This window comes from Netta rufina, assembly GCF_964035555.1.
Source record: "Netta rufina genome assembly, chromosome: 8".
In the NCBI taxonomy this organism is placed as follows: domain Eukaryota; kingdom Metazoa; phylum Chordata; class Aves; order Anseriformes; family Anatidae; genus Netta; species Netta rufina.
The window spans coordinates 11,397,568-11,421,017 of record NC_140131.1 but is presented as its reverse complement, the minus strand read 5'-3'; the positions used below and the strand labels follow the sequence as shown (position 1 = coordinate 11,421,017).

The 23,450-nt window shown below is 49.2% G+C and overlaps 2 protein-coding genes across 8 annotated transcripts in view; one reads left to right on the top strand and one right to left on the bottom strand.

Annotated features, from left to right (window-relative positions):
* Window positions 1-10,428: 10,428 nt before the first annotated feature.
* MED8 (mediator complex subunit 8) lies at window positions 10,429-19,142 on the bottom strand. Its single transcript, XM_084290835.1, has 7 exons — window positions 19,103-19,142; window positions 16,935-17,053; window positions 15,754-15,898; window positions 15,139-15,279; window positions 14,662-14,743; window positions 13,426-13,674; window positions 10,429-10,893 (listed from the first exon to the last, which is right to left on the bottom strand). Exons 1-7 carry the CDS (start codon window positions 19,106-19,108, stop codon window positions 10,829-10,831), a joined length of 807 nt encoding a protein of 268 aa, XP_084146961.1. The 5' UTR covers window positions 19,109-19,142; the 3' UTR covers window positions 10,429-10,828.
* Window positions 19,143-19,179: 37 nt separating this feature from the next.
* The window catches only part of SZT2 (SZT2 subunit of KICSTOR complex), a 55,818-nt gene continuing 51,547 nt past the window's right edge, over window positions 19,180-23,450 (top strand). For all 7 annotated transcript variants that reach the window (XM_084291038.1, XM_084291035.1, XM_084291034.1 and 4 more), the window contains exons 1-5: window positions 19,180-19,223; window positions 19,311-19,436; window positions 19,544-19,717; window positions 20,055-20,225; window positions 22,151-22,282. In XM_084291038.1, coding sequence (XP_084147164.1) covers window positions 19,194-19,223; window positions 19,311-19,436; window positions 19,544-19,717; window positions 20,055-20,225; window positions 22,151-22,282 — 633 coding nt within the window. In that variant the 5' untranslated portion in view covers window positions 19,180-19,193. The remainder of the gene's footprint in view (window positions 19,224-19,310; window positions 19,437-19,543; window positions 19,718-20,054; window positions 20,226-22,150; window positions 22,283-23,450) is intronic.

The window sequence follows — 23,450 nt, the reverse complement described above, 5'->3', positions numbered from 1 at the left end:
CTTGGGCTCGCGCTCTGATCTGAAGGCAGTTTCAGAATTCACTTTTCTAGTTGTTAGGAATCATCTTCTCCTTTCCAGCTTAAATTGATTCACGGCCAGTTAATATCCATTTGTTCCTGTGCCAGCGCTGTCTTTTATCTCACACAGGGCCTCACCTGGGTATTTGTGCTCCAGTGTGTTTGTAGGCAGCAATCACCTCCCTCTCGGCCATTTCATGGAAGTCTAAACAAGCTTTTCCAGCATCCTCTTGCTAGCCAGCCTGCCTGTGCTCCTGCTGCCTGGCAGTGCTTCTGGTCACGCTGCTGTTCAGACTCCCTCTCCTGAAGGTGGGTGACCAGACGTGGTGGCACGCTTGGTGCTCGCCTGGTGAGAATTCCCCATTTGGACAGACCAGTGCTGCACTTGTAACTGTGCTCCAGGTGCTTGCAGCTCACAAAATCCCAAAACTGAAGTACAGAATTGCACTCATGGTGACTTTCACACCTTGTACGTGTTCCTTTCCTGCAGTGCCGATGCCTCACGACACTGGATCCCAGCAGATTTCATCCAAATACTCCTAATATTTTTAGGAGATGGTCCTTAAGGAAATTAATTTACAAGAACATCCACAAAGTACCTCAGCAGTAACCTTCAGCGTGTCCTGATATGCTCCCTTTCACCAGGCTCTGCTTTCATCTTGACCTTAACCACTCCTTCCCACATGAAATTCCTGTGCTCACCTCTGCCCCCACCACCTATCTACCAAGGTTTCTCTTGTATCAGCTGCTTCCCTGCAGCCTATACAGGGCCAATTACTTTGCAGAAAGGTTAGTCAGACATAATAGACCATATTTTATCCCACTTTCCATTTCCTGTCCATATGCTGAGTTACTCTTTAATTGAATGCTAACATCAGTCTGGCAGGCCTGCAGCTGTCTGGATCACTTTTTCTCCCCTGTTAAGTATAGGGATCAATCTTGTTTGTTCTGTTCACCTTTTATTTTATATTTTTGTTAGCTTGTCCTCCTTTTAATTTGAACCATCAATCTTTTAGTTGCTTCTTGGTCCAGTTAAGTGGAAATCTTGTTGTGTTGTTTGTCATGAGATGAGGCATCACCAGCAGATTCCTTCCCATTCCCTACCAGATACTTTTCAGCCCTGTATCCCACATCTCAGAGCTTTCTCCAAGCATTCCTTCTCTCCTCTGGATCCACCCTTGCTGGCAGGCTTGTCAGGCTCTAACAATGAGCCCCAAATTGCACAGCCCAGCCTCTTCCTGCTGGTGGAATAAATTTCCAGGTCACTGTCTTCTGCTCTGAATTAAATTCCTTTCTCCTCTCTCTCAGTCCTGTAGTTCCCGGTTGCGTCTGCTGTCTCCACCACTATTCCTGTGGGGTATTTGCTCTTTAGATTTTCCTTGCTTCCTCATCTTCTGTTTGTGTTGTCAGCTCTCCAACACAGCAAATGTATTTCTTCATTTTATTTCTCCTCTATTAGTTGTGTTTGTTTGTTTGTTTGTTTGTTTCCTTTTCATGGTCATTTGCTTAATGGGTTGCCCTTGTCTGCGTGTCATTTGCACTTCTCATGCTCTGTGGGTGTCTGCAGTTCCTTGGAGTCCCTCTCCCACCATGTCCCCAAAGCTGTAGCAGCCGGGGCAGGAGCTCCAGGAGGTGCAAGGACCCATGTCCACCAGAGCACCCAGTTACTGGGGGGATGTAGAGCCCCCTCCTAACCCTTAGGGTCAGGTCTCCAGCAAGGACTTGGTTAATCTGCTGCGTGTTGTGGAGCTCCTGCCTTCTGGCGTCTTTGGGAGCGGGGTAGCTTGAACACACAGAGCAAAGAAAATCCCTCAAAAACTGGGGGAGGTGAGGATGAAGGAGGCAAAACCACAGAGTGGCACAGCCTGTCATGCACAGGCTGATATTCCCGGAGTGTCTGGAGAGACACTTTTATAAATGGATAATCTGCTTTGATCTGGAACCCTGCCTGCATGGAGAGAGGCTGTTAGCAGCCAGCCGAGCGTGTCCCTGGCAGCAGCCGGGACTGCGAAACAGAGAGGATCGTGTCGCACACGTGCAACCACTCCTGCAGTGGGCAAAGCCCTGCGGGTCATTAACTCTTCACCTGCAATTCAAGAAACAACCTGGCTGTCGTGCAGCAGCATGGGCTGCGTACAGCCTGGCTGAGGCACACCGGGCACCAGCTCTGGGGAATTTGGGCTTCTTCCTCCATCACTCATCTGGGAGAACGGCACAACACTGGTTTTAGTGAGGGACTGCTGATCCTTCTCAGCATGGGAGTCCGCTCAGGTGGATGTGGGTGTGAGTCTCTGCACTCTGCCTTTCTGTTTTGCCATCCCCCGGCTGTTACCTTCACTCTCGCACAGCCAGATGTGGCTCTCCTTCTCCTCGTTGCCTCCTCTTGGTGCAAAAAGCAGGTGTGTGCTAATGGAACTTGCTGAAGGCGCAAGGCTGGAGGTATTCAGCACAGAGGATTATCGGACTATCAGATGGGAAGGTCTGGAGGAACTGAGCAATAAAATAGGAATGAAGTTCAATGAGGGGTTATGACCTTAGGGATTAGTGACAATAATTTCGTCTGTATGTGATGAGAGATGCCGGTGCGGTTTCTCAGTGGGAGAAACAGCAAAGTCTCTTAGCTTTTCTGCTCCTGCCAGTCTGGGAAAATGGCTTGGAGTCACCCTGCAGCTGGGGGGATATGTGGGGCCTGAGCCCCTCCAGGCACTAAGATCAGTCAATGTTCTCCATTAATAGCTTTTCAGTTTTTACTGCAGAGGTAGAAGTCCTCAAGATCTTGGATTTCTAAGAATCTAAAATGCCTTCTAGCTCATGTCTGATTTATATAATACATTTATATTTTCTTATCATTTACTGAATTTATAGCTATGATATTTTTTTTTAATACTCAAAACTTGAATCATGAGTTTCTTGTCAGCAAAATATTGACATTATTCAACTCAAAAAATATAAAAGATAATAGATAAGATACATTAAGTGAAAAGTAAGCATAGCTACTCTTGGCTCTCTAATTCTTCTGTGACTTTTGACACACATAATTAGCAAATTCACGTACCTAATTGGGGATTGAAAAGATGATGTCCAGGTTCCCCCATCTTTTTCTTTTTAATCCTGAAAAGCCAGGGATTATGCATGCAGTCAGATAGAAACCCTGCATGTAAATTGGCTCTGTAATGTGGTTTAACCCTTCTCCCTTTCTCCTGAGGTTGGATCCTAAAGCACTATCAGTCATGTATCATTGCTGCACACTTTCTCTGTAACTTCAAGATGAGAAATGAGAGGCTGATTATGTTGAGAGCCCCAAAGAGATGCTCCTACATCACCTGTCTACTACTGAAAGAATAAAGCAGGGCTTTTGTAGTCACTAAAAGCGGAGATATACGCACTGCTTGGAGCCTGAAAGACTACAAAATGCCACAATGCCCACTCACGGTTTCGACAGCTGAGGATGGGCAGATAGGCTGTGTGCAGTGCGCATGCGTGGCTGAGACGCTGCCTCCTTCCAGGGCTGTTATCAGCATTAAGTGACTCATCTCTGCAAACCTGCCTCTCTTCGTGCTGATCACATCAACCTGGCAGTAAAGGCCCATTACCCCAGCACTGTCAGCACTGCACTCTTCCCTTTGGCCAGAGGAACGAAATACCATCAGCCTCAGCATCCCAAGTGCCTGGAAGCCCCTTGAGCTACCGGGACACAGCTCACGCTGTTCCTGGAGGCAGCAGCCACGAAATGACCCCGCTCAGATCCCAGCTGTGGCATGGCGCTGTCGTTTCCCTTTAAAACATCACCTGGAACAAGGTGTCCTGTGAGACAAAAGCAAAGCTTGTGGGCACTGTGGTGGCTGAGCTCGGGTGCTTTGATAGCAGACTTTCACCCTGCTGTGCTTAATTGCTGAACTTTGCCTGCTGGCCGGGTGGGCAGCATGCATGACTGCGGTTTCCTGCCATGACGAGAACTGTTTATCAGCTGCATAGAAGCCAGCAGCCTTGCTGGCGTGAGCCCTGACACCCCAATCATAGGCTGCCAACATGACTTCAGCAATACATGACACCCTGGGACCCTCTAAGGACATGCCAGAAGCCGCCAGACCTGCTAAAACATCCCCCTTCTTCTTCCTTGCCAGTGCCAACCTTCACACGTGTCCACCTGCAGCAGGAAACCACAGCAGCTCTCTGAGCTCTGCCCCCAGTAGGAACCAAAAAACTGCCCCATCACAGGGAGCTTCCAAAGCTGCCTCACGGGCACGTGGTCAGGAAGAGAGGAAATGCAGGTGATGGGAAAGCCCCAGCCTTGCTCATCCCCAGCATCTCCCTCTCTCGCTGAAGCCATCTCATTTGGGCTCTGCGATTTAGAGCCCGCAGCGGTGGATGGGCTCCAGCAACCTGTCCCAGACTGCCTGGAGCCTGGGAGCTGCTCCTCAAAGCCCGGCCACTTCTCCACTCCCAACGGGTGGTTGGGGATTTGGGCTGATGTGGTGACTGCCACCCCTAACCATGCTCCAGGGCTGCCCTCCCAGCGCGTGCTGCAGCATCGCCATGGAATGAGTGAAAGCAGAAGAAAAACACCTCCCAGGTGCCCTCAGCTGTGCCGGGGCTTTTCCTGGGAAGCCTTTGCCTTTACCTGCAGTGTGCACAGCCTCGTGCACAGGCTGGCTGGCCCCACAGCGGTGCTGGGTGCTGCACCTCAGCCGTGGGGCTGTGGGCAGGCGCTGCTGCAAGCTGCCAGGCATTGGGCTGAGCGCACTGCTGCTCGCTCTGCGGGGACTAAGTCACAGAAAGGACATTGTCAGAACGGGGGATTGTTCTGGGAGAACAGGCTGCACAAAGAGGGATTGTTTTGCTGTGAAATGAGGCCGTGTTTGAGCTCCAGCCCGCGATGGGCTTTGCCTGCCTGTCCGGGCTGCAGCCTGGTGGGGGACGCTGCCTGCTCCCCGCTGGCTGCTGTCCTCCCCAGCCCTCCTGGCATCTTCTCTGCTTCTGATGTTCTCCCCTGGTGCAGTCAGTGGCACAGCACATCCCTCAAGACCCACAATGGGAGATGAGGAAAAGCAAATTGAGAAAAAGAGAGCCCATGGCGGGTCCTGGGCTCCCACACCTGCCTGGCAGGGCCCAGGGGCACAGGGACAGAGGAGAGCAGCAGCAGGGCAGCTCCCACCGTGAGGGGCTGCAGTGTTTCTCCCAGATAGCTGGCAGCAACCGTCCTCCCTTGAAGGGACAGATACAACCAGGAGGGAAACAGAGATACGCAGTAAACTGCTCCAAGATAGTGGGCAGAGAACATAGCAGCCTCCTTTTTGCAAATGCTCATCTCTCCAAAAAAGTCTTGCTCCTGGCGAACATCACAGGCTTCCTCGGGTGCCCTCCTGCCTGCACAGTGCGTGGGGACAAGCATTTTGTACTCGATCTCAGGAAAGACACAGAGCACAGGGCATGAAGATGGAAAGGAGAGGGGTCTGCATGTTCAAGACATGGGTTGGAGCACAGCCACGAGGTCTATTCTTATTTTTTGGCATTCTCTTAGCCTGGCAGTAGGCATTGCAGGGACAGGTCTGGGGTCAGATCAGCAACATCCTGGGAATACTGCAGCTTCAGCAAGGAAATGACACCCATCACGCAGCCCTTTGGCCCCCAAATTGGCCCGTGAATACTCAATGAGAAAAGTTCAGAATTACAGTGGGGCACAGTCCTTGCTCAGAAGAAATGGAGCTGCCATGCCACAAAGCACAGCAGGGCCTTAGCACCACCTCCGATCTGCAGAAGCTGCTGGGACGTGGAGGCAGCAGAGGAAGAAGCCTCACAGAGAACCTGCAAACCAGGGACAGGATCAGAGCAGCCCAGACAAGAGAGCCACTGCAGGAACCAGCTCCTGATCCCCTGACTTTGGAAAGTATGTGTCTCCGTCAGAAAAATACACACAGTAATTTCCTTTCTTAAAAACAAAACAAAAACCACATTGACACACGGACAAAAAAAGACAAACGCTTCTCCTTCCAGGAGGCCAGCCAACAGAATTTGCGTAGGCCTTCGGCATTCCCTTGTGTGCAGGGTTGCCCCCAAATGTTTTGCAGAAGGTTTTTATTAATATCTAAGTGCAGGTTTCCACCAAGGCGACGTTCATGGATCCAGCCAGACAGCTACAGTGTCGTAAGGGCAATAAATACACTGTGGGATCACATCAGTCTGAACTATTCTTACGGCACGTATTACAAATATTTCCAAATATCCTCCTCCGGAGCATGCTTTTACCTCTACAGCCTCTATGTGAGGCACAAAGCGGTAACATTTACCTCTAAGGTAGATGAAGATTTATTGTGCTGGGTTGAAAGGCTCTGGGGGATTTTCCCAAAGTGCCCCTATATTCATTTTTAGACACTGGCTGTCACTTGGACAGGACCTGGCTCTCCTGGGGCCACCAAGCTCACAGGCCCTGCTTCCACCTCTGCCATTTTCCTCAGTTTGTATGTTTGGCTTACAAGCAGTTTTCGAGCTGTTTGGCTTCCAGTTTGTTTTGCTGCCGTGTCCATGTGTTTGTGCCTCTGTGGACTGCAGGTGAAGCTGCTTTGAGGATGATGCAGATGCAAAACTTGGCTCATCGCATCCTGGCAGCACACACCCCATTGTCTGTCTTAGTGAGAAAGCACTCAGGCTCCCTCAGCCCAACCAGCAGAAACCTCCAGTCCCACAGACAGCGGGTCCCTGCCTTGGCTTCAGTATGGAGAGTAAAGTCCTGCAAAGGCTCCCTTCCCTTGGCTGTCCCGCTGGCCTTTTCAGTCACATCTCTGCTACCCTTACGTACCTCCCCTTTTCCATAAAAAGACCTGCAGGTTACAAACCAAACACCAAAACCCATCTGTGTTTTCTTTTTTAATGAAAACGAGACACCTGCGGGCACATCTCTGCCTGGGGACGTGCCAGGAGAACAAACACACAGCAGATGTCAGCTGTGCTGCTCGGTGCATGTGGAGAGGATGCACCTCAGGAAGTGGAGGCACCCTGCCAAGCCTCCCCAAACCCCTCCAAACCTTCCCAAACCCCTCCAAACCTCCCAAAACCCCTCCAAACTGGAGGAGCAGCCCAGGGCAGCAGTGGGACAGGCTGCAGGGAACGTGGTGGGAGCGGTGGGACTGGCGTGAGCTGGGCAGGAAGGAAAGGCAATAAATCCCCCGGTCCTGTGCCCGGGAGGAAGGCAGATGAAGTGTTCCTGTCAGAAGGGTGAAACACTTTCCACTCTGACAGTAACTCAGGAAGATCTTCAACAGCGTTTGCACAAGGAAAATGGTAAAAATACAGAAAGTCCGCATACCCTGCACCTCTAAATTTAAACACAGATACGTATTCTGAATTAATATATATATATGAATTATTAAAATGCTGACATTCAATGAGACAAGGAGGACTGGAGAAGCTCCGGAGGCCAAGAAAGCTGATGTTATGCCAGCATTTTAGCAAAGTAAACAGCATGGCCTTGTAAACAGGTGTGTCTGTTCGACAGTCATTCCATGCACAGCAATGACAGGAAAATATGCGATCGTATCAATAAACGCTTAAAGCAGAAAAATATAAATACCAATCATCAGGCAGTAAAGCTGTCAAACTAACATGATAATTCTTCTGGCACCGTGTAGCCTTAAATCTCCAGGGGAGAGCTGGCTGGGATGACAGCACTCAAGGAACAAGCTGCCGACAACCTGGTCGGGCGCAAGGCAGCAGAGGCAATGCTCCCCGGGGAGTTGGCACCGCCGACCTGCTTCTATCAGGGAATGCGAAACAGCATAAAGCTGATGGCCTGGAAGGAGACGAAGCGATGACAGGTAAAGCGTGCTGTCCTGGGAGCCGGGGGCACGGCAGCAATGTGGAGCCTTCGGGATCCCCAGGGCAAGAGGTGTCCATCGCCTGCTGCAGGCCGGCCTGCTGCCCTGGGGCTGGGGGAGAGCAGCCCAGACAGCCCCGCAGCGCCTGGTGTGTCGGGTGAGCCTCCTCCCTGCCGAAATTATCCTGCTAGGAGGAGGCAGGCTCACAGGGGGATGGGACAAGGCAGGAGAAGGAGTCCCAGGGGCTCTGCGTGCTGCACGTCCCTGTGCTGGCGGGGAGAACAGCCGGTCCCGAGCATCTGCTGGGGCTGCTGCTGCAGCAGGGCTCAGGGCTTGGCCCTGGCCATGCAGGGCTGTGCTTTTATTCTGATACGGTGCACTGGGAATGGTGAAACCCCCCTGGACTGACAGGCCACAGGGACAGTCAGCGGACCGTGTATTTCCAGCATGGCTTTGTGGGTGAAAGGCCCGTTCCTGTTCCCTGCGTCCACGTCTGAGCACTGTCAGCGGCTGGGTGAGGGGTTAAAGTCTGCCTTTGAAATTCCCATTCCCACAGCTAGAATGGCGTGTCCTGGTCCCACGTCCCAGAGGACACGAATGCATAAAAATATTTGGATGAGAGCCAAATGCTGGAAACCAGAAAAAAAAAAAGAAAAAAAGAAAAAAAAAAAAGCCTTAAAGCAAAAGGCTCTGGGACCTCCATCAGCTCAGTTTGTTGTAAAAAAAGGATCAGGAAGGCTCGAGTGTAACACCCTGACTCCTCTCCATGGGGCTAACAACTCAGGGGCTCACTCCCTGGCCAGGATCCAGCAACTTGAAGGGAATTAAAGCAATACAGCCTCAACTTAAGGTGCAATAAGTCAAGAAAATTAACCTTTGCGACAACCAACCAGCCGCTGCAGGGCTGTATCAGCTCAGGATCAACTGTTTTCCTAACAACGATTTACACAAGCGCTAATTCAGGGCAGGCTGTGTCATACAGGAAGTTACGCTGCCGAGCTTGCCGGCCTCCCCAGCTCTATAATCTACGGAAAAAAAAAAAAAAAACCCTGCCTGTATTTCCCTTACTCCTGTCCAAGTGTGTGAAAGGTCTGGCCTGCCCCACTGGAGGCGTTTTTGGGAGAGCCAGGTTAGCGCGGGTGGCAGGCAGCCACGCTCTGCCCATGTCCCAGGCTGCCCCAGCCCTGAAATGTTTTAGCTTTATAAGGAAGCCAGGCTGGGGACAAAGCGAAGCAGCATCCCAGAGCTGGGGCTCTGCATAGGACCACGAGCGCCACGCATCTGGCACAAGTTCCTCGGACATTTTTCCGCCTTCCTTCTCAGCCTAAGCAGGGGCGTGAGCTGGAGCAGGGAACAGCCGTCCCCGCGGCACTCAGCCCCTCGCGGGGCACACGCAGCCCATCCATCAGCCAGCTCCCGGCGCTGCCCCAAGCCCTCACAGCGGGGCCAGCAGCATGGCCCTGCCCTCCCAGCAGCTCGCTGGGGGCAGAACGCAGCCCCATCAGCCCAGCCAGGAGGATGTTGCTGCAGACACGTAGCCGGGCTCGTCTGTAATGGAGCCGCTTTGCTTATCGCACAGGCTGCGCTGCCAGTTGAATTTTCTGCTTCCCAGCGCAGTGCTTTGCAAGCCATCTGCAGAACCTCAGTGATACAGGGCTACTTCTAAGCAGCGACAAAGAATAACTCGGCAAAGCACCTCTTTGAGGAACAGGTTTTAATTCATTAGTGTCCATAACTCCGGTGGACAATGCCCAGGCTCTGCACATCAAGATGGGTTGGCAGCTGCCCTGGTCACAGTTTTATGGAAGGTTTCATTTTGGGAGAACAGCCTCCACAAATAAGCTGGATCTGATTAGCTCAGAGGCAAGCAGTGCAGGAGCAGCTGCAGGCTGTATCTGCTGAGTGGAGATTTCCTCACCCTTAAGATTGCTGACAGATGCTATTGAGTAAAGCACAGCACCGGCTTTCACCACAAGTCAAAGGGGAAGTCCAGGCAAGAGCAGCAAGAGGCAAGATGGCTCTCTTCTGGATCGTTAGTATTTACCAACGTGCTCTGTAGGCATCTGTCCCCACCCTTAATTCACAGAGGAATCTTCCATTAAGCAGATTACATGTTACAGTTAAAGGGCCAAAATTAGAACAGGGATGGCTTCACAACGTCCGGTTCTGAACAGAAATGGTCAGGTCTCATGGCCTGGCTAATTCAGAACTTTATAGGAATGCAGAAGCAGGGAATTATCGAAGTGAAATCAGATCCAGATGGGATTTGCAGCAGCATCAGAGTGCAAAAGCTCTGTGCTTCTGTTCCTGAAATGCTGCCTTCTTGCTGTGGGTCCTGTAATAGTCGTTGCCGGTATTTTGCTTTCCGGGGAACAGTTGTAATGGGTTTACAAAGAACAAGAACAAGATGTTTACTACTTATGTTTGTACTCTGCTGATTCACTTTATAACAGCTCTTTACACACAAGCCTGCAGCTCCAGCACTCAGCCTCTAAAATTTATTGTTTATTTCAGATCAGAGCTGCTCTGTAGCCTCACCCAAAGGGAAATGAGACTACTTGCAACCCAAGAGATGGACGCCAATATCTCACAGTGTGCATAACAAGGTCTTTATTCAACAACACGGAGTACAGTTAGGAGCATCTCAAATCAACAGACAGAAACAAGAAGCAGAATGATCCATGCTGCTCTTCACGTTCTGTATCAAGAAAGGGTAGGTGCATTTCAGGCCAGACCTGAAGAAAATGAGATTATTACTACAAAAAAAGCTGCTCTGGCTGAACAGAGTACTTGTCTCCAGGAGACATGGCTCCTAGCAGCTCCACACAAGCCACCCAGCACTAAATAAAACCCAGGGAAGGGTGTCATAACTCCCAGCTCTGTGGATATGGTGTATGGATGTGTGAAGGAACTCAGAAGTCCGAAAAGGAATCCGTGTGTGGTAGCTGCAGCAGGAACAATGTTGGTAACTGCTGTTCCCTGGGTCTGGTTTGCGTTGGCTCATCTCTGATACGGATGCATTGAGGCAGATTTGATGTTTGTTTTTATGCCACTTGGCATCTTTCCTAGAAAAAGAAAACAAGCAGTGCAAAATCAGCTGTAAGAAAGAATATTTGCTTTCCTGTCCAAGCTTCTCCTTTTCCACCCCAGGCACCACATCAGGCTTATGAGCTACAGCATCGTTCAGCTTCTGACCTAATTCAATCACTCTCTCTTATAAATCAGCACTTTTCTCTGTTGAGAAATCTCCTTGACATCAAGTACCGCGTCTCCCTACCAACTCTGTCCTTGTTCCACCTTAAACAAGCTTTTCTCTTTGTCAGGAGGCTTCTACAGGAGTGTGGGGCTTGCTCAGTTTGACAGAAGTTGCTACCAACAGCCCTGACACAAGAAATCAAACTGATCTCCACTTCATTTCAGAGAGACAAATGCAACTGGCTGTATCCCCCTCCATGTAGCATTATTTGTAGTCAGGGCATATATTTGCGTTATTAAACCCCTCTCAGGTCTCTTAATTTCTCTTAACCACAACCAACTCTTGGGCATTACTCTTTGCTGACACCAATCACACATGGGATCCTAGCAGCCCAGGATAACTGTACATGGGGTACACAGGGAGGAGAACATGACAGAATTCCAAAATATGAAAACTAGTATGGAGAAGGTAACCGAGGAATGATTATTCACTGTTTTTCACTACACAGGTAAAGAGGAATCATCGAATGAAATTATCGGGAAAAAGACTTAAACATAAAAAGGAAACTTTTATGCAATTCATGCAGTAATGCTGTGGGACATTTTGCCACCAGCCTTGCAGGAGTCAAAACTGTAGTTCAGAAAGGAACTGCAGAAACTGATGGTTCTTACACCCACTGGTCTGAAGCCAAACTCCAGCTTAAAATTTGCCTAAACAACAGCTGCTGGAGGTGCCTGTCAGGATACGCTTCATTCTTGAACTCTTTCAGGCTCCACTGTGGGCCGCTATCAGGACCAGGATAAGGGGATTGACCTTTGGCCAAACAGCACAGCTGCTCTTATCAAATCGGAACTCCCTGGTAACACGAGCTGGACAAGTGCTTGTTACCAGCACATGGAGCTCGGTGTGCAGATGCTGTATAAGAGGGGATGTCTTCCCATCATGGAGACAGTGTTTGTGGGTATGCAGCCAGAAATCACAGGAGGCTTCTTTGTTTCAAAATTACAGTGGAAATTACTTTCTAAGTCTTACATAAATACCCAATTAACTTAGGATTAATATCGTTGCTCAAGTTCATTTCTAAACGACACGGTCATTATGCAGGCAAAAAAAAACACCAATTAGAATATCCAATATCCAAAATCTCCATTAATATGAACACAAGAATGACAATATAGGGTTAGGCCTGCAAGTCCCCCAAGCCAAACCCATTTCTGACAGAATCTAGCAGGGGACATTTATGGAAGAATACCAGAACAGGGCAAGCCTAGAGTGATACTTCCCTTGGCTTCCAATATTGTAGCTCTAAGACTTTGAGTCAGAGATGGTGTCTTCAGGATTATTAGCTACTGACTGATTTTTCATCCAGAAATTTACTTTTCCATTCCATATAAACTTTGTGTGTCCACCACACACTTGGGCAACGTGCTCTACACTGTGATTATCTAGTATTCAGAAAAGTGTCTCCCTTTTGTTGTGAACCCACAAGCTAGTATTCTCATTAGTGCACTTCCATTGATCCTTCTGTTTCATGGGAAATCATGAGTAATCATTCCCCATTTGTTTCCTCTATACAATTTGGGATTTTATAGGCTTTCATGTTTTCCTCCTCTTACTCCCAGCCTAACCTCAGTAGCTATCCCCAGGATGAACTATCAGAACTTTTCAGAACTGCACATAATATTGCAAATGTGGGTGCCCAATGGAATTATATAATGGCCTAACAATATTCTCTGTTTCCCTGTTCCTCTCCTAGTAATTCCTTACATTCAGTTTGCATTTTAGCCCCAGCTGAACAGCTACTTTATGATTTTACAAAACTATTGTATCATGTATTAATTTCCCAAATGCAGGCAACTAAATTAGAGTCTAGGTACTGGGCATGTAAAGACAAATTGCTTTTGCTCATTGTGCTTCACTTTCTATTTAATACAAATGTAACCTACTATAATTAAGTGAAGTCACTTTGAATATGAAATCTTTCTGTGACTCTTTACAGACATCTTTTTTTTTACCTACCTTAAATAATTCATTACCATCAAACTTTTCTACTTTACTCCCTACCTCGAAATCTAGTTTGACAGCAAAACGCCCAGCATAGATCCTTACAAAACCACACTGTGATCTCCCTCCATACTAAAGCCTATGTTCACTAATTCTGTTATTAAACAGGTATTGCAGTGTGAGTTAGGAAGCTGAATGACTGGGATCTACTTCAACCTCTGAGCCAATTTGAAGCAGGTATTACTCCACTGTTACAATCTGACTTAAATTATTAAGGCTAGAAAGGACCCTCTTACTCAGTTGTATTTAAAAGGTGGCTGGGGAAGGATCTCTGCACCTGCATTTATCTTTCTTGCTCCTAGCTTTTCAACCACTCTCAGATATGCAGCATATTTACCTGGCTGTCCTGCTTGTGCCATCTGCACTCCTGCCAGCATTGGCTGCTGCTGAGCTGGTGCACCTGACATTGGTACCTGCTGCATGCCTGAAGCCCCTGCAATGATGGCACCAGCTCCTGGTTGCCCTGACTGGACAGATCCCCCAGAGCCAGGGGGGCGCCGGTTTGACAATCCTTTCCCAAAGGCCACAGCTGCTACCAGGGCATTGGTATCTGCAGGGTTGAAAGTCTGCTTGTTCTGCCGTAATCCTGTAGAAAAGAGAAAAAAAAAAATATATATATATATTTTTTTTTTGATCATTCTGGCTGTCAAGTCCAAAAGCTAGCATAGCTTGTCCTGAATTTACTTTTCTGATAGTTTCCTGCATGTAATACAGATCAGCTTCTAACACGTTGTACGACAAGAGCTCTGGGAGGGCCAAAGAAGCTGCAAAGTCCAAGGACAGTGGTGTCCCAAGAGCTTCTCCACTGAGAGCTGGGTGCATGCTGCTCAAGAAAGGGAGTCAGAAGAAGCCAACTCCACTATTTTCCATACTGAATCCTATGGCAGGTAACAAGCATTAGGTTCTAAATAATCAATGGCAACATCCCTGTTGCAAGGCTCAGCCGCAGCATGGTGTCTGTAAGTGTCCTATGACGTTCTTAAATCCTGTTTTCTACAGATGTATTTATTTAGACTGTGACAGTGAGTCTCATACTGCCTGCAGTGACCCTTTCCTATTGAGAGCTCTGAGCTATCTGCTTAAAAAATTTTGGATTCAGCAACAGAGGACTAATCATGCATATCTCTGTGACAGTGCTATCGTTTCTCTCAGTGTGTGAAGGGAGAAGTGATGTAGCAGTGAGTCGCAGGCCATTATTAAGCAAAAGGGCTGCCCTCTGCAGCCTCCACTCATATATACCCACATCATCAATTTTATAATTGCTTACATACACTTCTGTATGTATCCAACACTCCAAGAAAAAAAAATTGTAGTTTTGGGGAGACACTAAGGTATGCTTCTACAACTGCCCCTCCTTTCCATTTCACAGAACTTCCTACTCCTTTCCATGCACCCACAGGACTCCTTCCCAATGAGGGGACTCCAGGACAGCCAGCCTTGCATGTTGCTGAATGTTTTTGTCTGTGCTAACCTGCATTTCCCATGTTTTAGGCTCTCTGCTTAACCTACTTTGCCACCATCATTCAAGTTTGTTGCTTGGGTCCTGCACCCCACTCCCACCTCAATGACATACCTCCACTTTCAGATTCCCGCTCCTCCTTGCTGATTTTCTCCAGCAGATTTGAGCACATTTTATTCAGACTTTGGATCTGTTTCTGCAAAATGGAAACCAACAGTAACTGCCAGGGTATCTCCACCACAGTACAAGTCAGCAAGGTAAATTAACAGTCTGTGTAACCAAACAAATCTTTTGTTAGCAAAGCTAAAGAGTCCAATTCCAATGCATGCAGGAGGGCACTACAGGGGTGAGATAGCCTTCGTGTTTCTGTGGTGTGATGGTACCTCTTGTGAGCAGGTAGTGGGCTGGACACCCTTGTTTTGTGAGACTGAAGGAACCCAAACCTCAGCTAAGGTCATCTGGAGAAATCTCAGGCAGAAAAGGGCATAGTAAAAAAGATAACTGTCAGATAGAAGAGTGAAGGGAACAGAGTTAAATGGCATTTGTGCCCCAGGGCTAAGAGGCAGAATTATCAAGCTCTTTTTCACCTACCTGTGCCACATCGGGGCTAATTCGAGCTGCATCTGTGATCAGTTGCTTTTCCTGCTCCTCCACCTCGGGGTCAGGCTTCGTTCGAAGATGGTCAGGCACTACCTCATGGCTGAACACGGGCACGCGCCCCTCCGTCTGCCGCTGCAATAGTCGGACAAGCCACGCTCAGGGCCTCCTCCTCCAGCCAAGCGCTCAGAGAGCTCAAGACGAGGGCACAGGCCATGGAACAAGGCTGCTCACATGCTGTGGGGAAACCCTGACTGGGGAGCACGAGGAACTTTCAACCTTTTGTCTAGGAATTTGTACTGTGTCTGGTCAGATCAGAAGATGGCAAGGAGGCCTTCCAGCTACAAACTAAGACACCATCTCCTTTGTCCCTGACTTTATGAAAATACAGTATTTATGAAGAGCACATCCTGTAAAGTATATCCAGAGCAAGCTTTGGAAGGTGAAAGCCCCTGAGAAAAGCAGCTCCAAGGCAGAACTACTCATCACCTTTTATTTCTTTACACCCAGAGTTGAGGAATGCCAAGTGCAAGAATAGCAAACTGAAGTGGGTCCATAAGCACATCGTAACACTCCAATGAGTCCGACACTCGTTGGGAAGTTTCTTACCATGATCTCCTCATCGCGGTCTGGAGACAGCACTAAGGGGATGATAACCTGGTTTCGCAACAGTGGGGTCTTCTCATGCTTCAGCACTTTATTTAAAGTGTTCAGCTGTCCAGAGAGCAATGCGAAGCTGTCCAGAACGGAAGGCCTGGGAAAGCAAATAAAGAAGACAGAGCACGCAAACAGATGGCTTTTATCTGTTCCTCACTCAAACGTCTGGAAAGTGAGGAAATAACATTATTCCTCCAATCAGTCTACTCTGGACATTAAGGAGTAAAACCTAGGGCTGAGTGTGCAGGTGTGGACAAATCCCTGCGCACAAAGCTGCAAACAGCCCAGGGACATCACAAGTACCACTGGAAGTGGCAGTTGTTTGGGATTTCCGTACCATACACAGAAGCAATGCTTTTCTTATCACTAACTCTCCCAGTAAAATTCTAAAGCAAGGTCTGAGACACAATTTAGCTCCTAAGCAATACAGCCAGGAGAGACAGTATTTATAGCTTGGCTATCCAGACTAGGGGATAATGAAGCAAAATAACTGATAATCTTGTCAAGGAGGTCCCCCTCAGCTTGTTTTCTCTGGGGAATTCATCACCTCTCTTTCCTTCTGCAACATTAATGCTAACTGCCTGTGACGCTTTGCTTCAGTGGCAGCTACTGCATAAGATGCTGCACAGGTTATTAATCTGCAGATATATCATCCTTATGGTCCACCAGGACAAGAATGCCACCTTGAAAGCCTCTCAAAATGTCTAGCAAAACATGCTGAAGCAGCAAACCACAAGCATAAGAACTCAATTTATTTTGGAGCCAGAGAAAGCCAAAAAGGTCAAGAAATGCAGAAAGAATGATTGCTCATTTCACAGCATATGTGGGTCTTAAAAGATATTTTATCCAAGGAGTTTCCATTCACTGCAGATGCAAGCATCTACGCTAGCTCCCTTAAGTGCCTAGCTCCCAGGGTGTTGGCATGACCATTACTGCATAGTGTGGAACAAATGGTTTTCAATTGTTTTTTGGTTCAGACATTTAGTGGCTCCTCCAGCAGAAATGTGAAAAGCAAATTTAAGTCTACTGACAACAGGCTTGTGGTTTTTGATTATACTTTGTGGTCCTTTGAGCAGAGCCTGGAAGAGTTTCAGCAGGAATGAGGAGTGCCCCGTCTCCATGAGATGCCTTACCACGTGAGCCGGTCGTACTCATTCTCCAGCTTGTAGATAAAGCTGACCAGTGAGTTCTTCAGGTCAGCCACCTGGCTGATGAGTGCCTCCAGGGTCAGCTCCAGCTGCTTCTCTTCTCTCTAAAAAAAAAAGGCAGGAAAGACAGGGATGAGGACAAAGCTTAACACCTCTCCAAGGACCACTCCGGTCCACACACGCGCATCCATAGTCCAATCTCTCCCACAGAGAGACTCCTTTGCAGGGGAAGGAAATAGAGACCCTGCAGAAAACAATACTGTATTTTCACATGGAACATGTCTCCTTGGGAAAAAAACTTAGGCAGGAGACACATACCTGTGCCAATCCCTGGCTAGCTGTCCTTTTTAAGATCTAGATGAGAATAGAGAAGACATTATCTCTTACATCTGCTTTTTTACCACATCAGGCAAAGTCATCAATGTTGGCTCACGCCACCTTTGTGAGCTATTTATGCTAACCCAGCTCAAAGCAGATTAGGATTCTCTGAACCCTTGCTGACAGCAGACGTGGGCACAGTGATGTGTTCACAGCCATTTGCAAAACGAGTATCAATCAGGTCTGTGGCCTAAAGATTCCAGTTTCTACCCTCAACCTCACTTGTTACTTTCTTCCTGCCCTAGTGCCACTACCAGCTGCTAAAAACCAGGGAATTCCTATTTTACTTTTCCCTTCCCAGCTATGGGAAGCACTGAGGTGACAGACCGTATGTAGCTGGACACATGCAAAGATCACCTCCTGCCTTTACCTCTGGACTACACTGCTTAAATCACCTTTTCTCTGGGTGAGGGGGTGTCTGGTGATCTGTTGCCACAGGCAGCACGTCATACCTTTGACTCTTGCAAAAACCTTCTAAAATCTTATCTATTCTTACTTATTCATAAAACAGAATTGCACAAAATGTAATTAAAGTCCCAGCCCTAATGAACTGCTAATTTAAGTCAGGCACTGTACAATAATCCATGAAGAGGGTGGGACAAAGCAATCAAATAATAGAAAGGGAATGCCGATTGGGAAAGCAGATGGGGTGACTCAGGCCGCTTGCATGCTTGCTGTTGGGTTAGTCGTTGTACTGTTTAAACAAACTCAACTAGCACGAGCTTCACGGGAGAGACTATCAAGTATTTTGCATGTACACGAGAAAGCTACTCTACTTAATTTATAGTGTAGCTAGGCTGCAAAGGCTTTATGTTTATTTAAAAACTGCTGATCAGACTTCACTTAGCCATCTCAGAAGAAATGGCTGAGTCCATTTTGTTAAAATCCACTCCCTGTCCACGGAGTGGCTTCATGGAGCAGGCTGGGGGCTGTTACACCTCAGGAGCGCAGCACAACTCCCCTCTGTCCTGTGCTGGGGCAGTCAGCTCCTGGCTGCACTGAAGCCATGAATCTGCACCTTCTCGTGTGCACTGTGTTTGTGCAAGGTTAACCACTGGCAGCACTACGAGTTCTCCCATGTGCCTGGTGACAGGATGAGAGGGAATGGGCTAAATTTGCACCAGGGGTGTTTTAGGTTGGATATTAGGAAGAACTTCTTTACTGAGAGGGTTGTGAGGCATTGGAACAGGCTGCCCAGGGAAGTGGTGGAGTCACCATCCCTGGAGGTCTTTAAAAGACGTTTAGATGTAGAGCTTAGGGATACGGTTTAGTGGAGGACTGAATAGTGCTAGGCCAGAGGCTGGACTGGGTGATCTTGGAGCCCTCTTCCAGCCTGGATGGGTCTGTGTCCCTGCGACCACCCGTGCTTCTCCCGGCAGCTCTCCGCAGGGTGAGTTAAACCCACCACACGCAGCCCTGCGGCACCCCTGGGACCCCGGCCCCTCGCTTTGCAGGCTGTCTCCGAAGCCGCTGGGAGCTGGGTGTGACGGGCCGCGGGCACCTCGCCACCGCCGTGCCACCGCCCCGGGGCTGTGGGGGCGCTGCGGGGGCAAACGGGGCGGGTGGAGGGAACGCACCGCGCCTGGAAACAAACCGCGACCGCTGCTGATACAGCGCAGCGGGCCGGGCCTCGACGGACTGCGAACGGCGGCGGGGCTTGGGGCTACGGCTTGGGGCTACGGCTTGGGGCTACGGCTTGGCGTCCCGACCCGTCCCGTCCCGTCCCTCTCCCACCCGCCCCGTCCCGGCCCGTCCCCGCCGCCCCGGCCCCTCACCTGCATGGCGGCGCGGGCCGGTTGCTAGGGGAGCGCCGCGCTTCCGGGTCATGGCGGAAGGCGGCGGGGCCGGGCAGGGGGGCGGGCGGACATGGCGGCCGCCGAGAGGGCCGAGGGCGAGGTGAGGGGGGCGGCGGGCGGAGGGGGGCGAGGGGCGAAGGGGGCCGGGCCGAGCTGAGCCGAGCGGCTGCCGTGGTTGTCCCCGCAGGTGGAGGAGGCCGGGCACGTGTTCCTGCTGATGAAGAAGGATTACCGCATCTCCCGCAACGTGCGGCTCGCGTGGGTGCTCAGCCGGCTGCACCAGGTCATCTGGGCGCTGCCCGAGCCCGAGCTGGTGAGCGGGGACGGGTCTGGGGCTGTCCCCTGGGGTGCTGTCCCCTGGGGTGTCCCCTGGGTGCAGGGAAGCCCCGGCCCCGTCTCAGCGCCGTGCCCCCACCGCAGGTGCAGTCGGAGAACGAGCTGGAGGTGCTGAGCATCCTGCCCCACGGCTGGCAGCCCGACGAGCCCGTCCAGCCCCGGCCCTACCTCCTCGTGCCCTCCACGCGCGTCACCTTCCTGGCCCGCCAGTACCGCTTCGTGATCGAGCTGGACCTGAGCCCCTCCACGGGCATCGTGGTGAGCGCAGGGGCTGGGCTGTCGGGGTGGTACATCCAAAAAGGAGAAGCAGCCTCCCTGCTGAGCAGGCTTACTTCTCTCTGTGTTAGCCTCTGTTTCTGCAGGGCTCTTGCCTTATGTCCTAGGAGCGAGGCATGGGATGCTCCTAGTAAGAGAGCCCCTTGGCAGCTCCATTTCTCTGCTGAATGCCATGTATGTGCCCGTGGTTTGCAGGAAGCTGTCGTTTTGATGCAGCTGCTGCTGCAGAATAAAGTTTGTTGCTGGCTCCATGTGGTGGTGCAGCGAGATGGAAAGTCCTGGAAGATGCAAAAGCTGCCTCATTTCTCTGTTTCCACAGGATGACTCAACGGGGGAGATCATTTTTGATGAGGTGTTCCACGCTCTTTCCCGATGCTTGGTGGGATTGTTGAGACCCTTCCGCATCCCTGGCTCAGACATCATTTATCGGCCAGAGATCTTCGTCACCATCCAGGCGTACTCCTCCATCATCGGCCTCCAGTCCCACCAGGTAAAACTTGGCCTCACCCTTGGCGCATCTCGGTGTGCGAGCAGCTTGCAGCACTGCTTTCCTGTGAACCCAGAGGAAAGAGGGGACATCTGTTAGCCAGGCCCTGTTAACTAGGATGTTGTAGCCTTGATTCACGTGTAGCCTGGGGCGATGACGGAGTGTAGGTGAGCAACTTCTCTTTTCTGGGAGGAAGCTGAGTCTCTTTTGGGGGAGCAGGGCCCTTCTGAGAAGGCTCCTGCAGGCAGCGTTCTCTGAGTTAAGGCATAGCGCATCTTGCCTTCATGCTTACTGCATGATTGTTGTTGTTTTTTAAATCTCTGTTGATTAATTCTTTTTGGCCTATGATAATTAGTTTGAAGCATTCAGGAAGAGGTTGTGTTCCTAAAAGCTTGACTGCCTGCTCCAGCTGTGTAGCAATGCTTTATTCAATGATAATTTTCTCTTCTGGCAAATCTTGCTCTCTGTTTGCATTGGTATGAATGCATTTCTCCTTGGTGGAGAGAGCAGCCAGCCCCAGTAATCTCACACTTACTTGAGCCAGGGCAGGTCTGTTTAGTAAACTGAAGTCTGGTTTACAGTGTCTGTAGGGGTTTTTGAAGTTTATCCTCCCTGTGTTGCTTCCTTCCACCTCCCAGTATTTTCACATTTCTGATGGTGTGTTTCGTTCCTCTGCTAAAACCAGGGAAAGTTGGTGGCAACAGGATGAGCCTGTAAGTCTCTTCTTGCTTCCTCCCTCTCTCTCCCCTGGCTCACCTCTACTGAAGCCTTCTGGGCAGTCTGCAGGCTTTAATCATAGAATCATAGAATCATAGAATATCCTGAGTTGGAAGGGACCCTTAAGGATCATCAAGTCCAACTCTTGGTTTGTATGTTGCTTGAAGAGCATTTGCTTGAAGGGCTCTTGCTTTAGTCATAGGTACTACCAAAATAAGTGTAGCAAGAGTTTTCCAATTTGCTAGCGATGTTTCTGTGTGTTGTCTGGTCCAGCTCTCTTCCAGGTGTCATCATGCTTTGGCTCAGTATCACCTCTATTTACACTAAATTGAGCACAGAAGTGGCTATGGTTTTCTTCTCTGGATGTCTCTAAAGACCCGTTTCTTGTATGAGACCGGTGGCTGTAATCTGTGGGCACAAGTGGAGAAGCTGCGTGTGCCTTTTGTGGTGGAAAAGGCATGTAGGCGTATCACTCATCCAAGAAAACTCATCTATATTGTAGTTGTTTACTTTTCCCAAGTTTTATGAGGTGTTGAGGGAATGTGGATCACGTGCAATGTCCCAGCTGTCTGTTGAATTCTTTGTGTACACATTGTGTCCTCTTCACCGGCTTGTTCTGCAATACCTAATTTTGGCAGGGGTTTGCCTGTACAAAGTCGCTGTAAATACAAGCGTTGTTCCTGTCAGCTTAGGGAGTTTCTTTGGTGGCAAGCTCCCTCTGTTATGTCTCACAGCCTCTTCTGTAATGTCTGATTTAACTTTTTTCCCCCATTATTTCAATTTACTGTTCTTTTATCCATCCACTTACTGGAAGATAATTGGATCAGTCAGTAGCTGGGTTAGATTGGAGTGAACAGGTCTTCCTTAGAAATGGCGGGCCAAAGTTAATGCCTTCTAACAAGGATATCACGTTAATTTTTCCTGCCTACTGCTTATCTTAGAAGAAGGCAAAAGTAGAAATTTCTTGCCCGAAAGGGAGACTTCCCAGAGACAGATGTGAGCATCTGCTGCGGAGTGCATTGCAGTTGCCACAAAACACCAGTGCACACAGGCAGCTGGCCGCAGGCAGGACAAGAGGCCTGTGCTGTACCTCTCCTTTGTCAGGGACGTGCCTGAACTGTGCTGCACTGAACTGTGTTCCCATGTACCATTGTGGGAGCTGGCACTATAAAACCTGAACTTGGTGACTGACGTGTGTGTCCCCGGACCAGGTACTGTTCCAGGGCTGCCAGCTGGATGAGACAAAGCGAGAAGCCTTCCTGCACCAGGTTTACACACAGCTGTGTGCCTTTGAGAACAAGGTGGCAGAGATGCTCCAACAGCAGTATGAACCCAAACCGCAGGTGAGGAGGGCAGGGGTGGTTGGGGTTTCTTGCTCGCTGGAGGCCTGCTCTGTGAGGTGAGGAGGAGTGGTGTAGGTCTGGAGAAGGAGCAGCTCAGGAGTTTGGAGGAAAACTTTTTGGAATCCAGCAATAAGAAATGAACACTGAATAAAGCAGAACCAGTAAGTTTTTAGGAGAAGGACTGATGAAAGCAGTTACCTTCCTCAAGATTATTGTAATAAAGGGCCTGACTAAAGTACAGTAAAGCAGCTTGACTCCTTTGACATCGTGGGACAGACAGTAGGATGTGCTTTCTCTCTGAAGAAAATGGTGGGAGAGGTGATTACTTCCCTATCATTAGTCTATAAATAGCTGTGAGTATGCCCTTGGCCCTTATTACAATCTTGAGTGAAAATACTTCCTTGTCACCACAAAAACTGACCATGAAACTGAATATGCAGCTGGTGCAGTTCCTGATACTCCTTGAAATCTGAAGCAGATGCTCTTTAGTAGCTAAGGATACAGGTGTCAGCCAGTTAATGACAGAACTTTAAACTACAGCTGAGGAGGAAGGTAAAAGTGTGACTTTGTAGGAATTTGGGGTGTCTACGAATTTCTCACTGAGAGGGTGCATTGGGGTGCTGCCATGCTGCTCTGCAGTTGGAATCTTATCTGTGAGGACTCTACTCACAGTCAAAGGCATTTTTGGCCTGGTTGAGGTTATTTAGTCCTTACTTAGTGTTAGTTTTTAGTGTTTGAGCTCAAGGCAGGAAAAAAAAAAGGTTCCAGTCAGATGAGCAAAAGACTATTCCTGACCCCTCGCATTTATCTATCGGAAGTGCATAAAATCTCACATTCTAGCTGAAATTTGTCTCTGAATACAAAGACTGTCAGTACTGGAATAGGAAGGGGCTTGCAGGAAGTAAACAGTTTTCTGGCATGACCAGCTGGTGTTTTGCAGTGCTTTGTATGCATTCCTCCTTGCTGCTGTATTTCTCTCATAACAAACTACCCTGTAACTAATGCCATGCAAATCCAAGAGAGAGACGCACTTGCAGGCCAGAGGAACTGGCGAGTTCTGCCACAGGCTGTGGGGTGGAGGTGGGAGGCCCCAGGGGAAAGGCAGGAACTGAAACTTTTTTTTTTTTTTTTTTTTTTAACTTTTGAAGTTGCATTAGCTGTATGGCTG

Excerpts from the sequence above, each read along its gene's own strand:
- MED8 (XM_084290835.1), bottom strand. Across the intron at positions 15,280-15,753 it reads ACCGCGATGAGGAGATCATG|CGGCAGACGGAGGGGCGCGT; the intron begins GTAAGAAACTTC and ends CGACTATTGCAG. Across the intron at positions 10,894-13,425 it reads GGCACAAGCAGGACAGCCAG|GAAAGATGCCAAGTGGCATA; the intron begins GTAAATATGCTG and ends TTCTTTTTCTAG.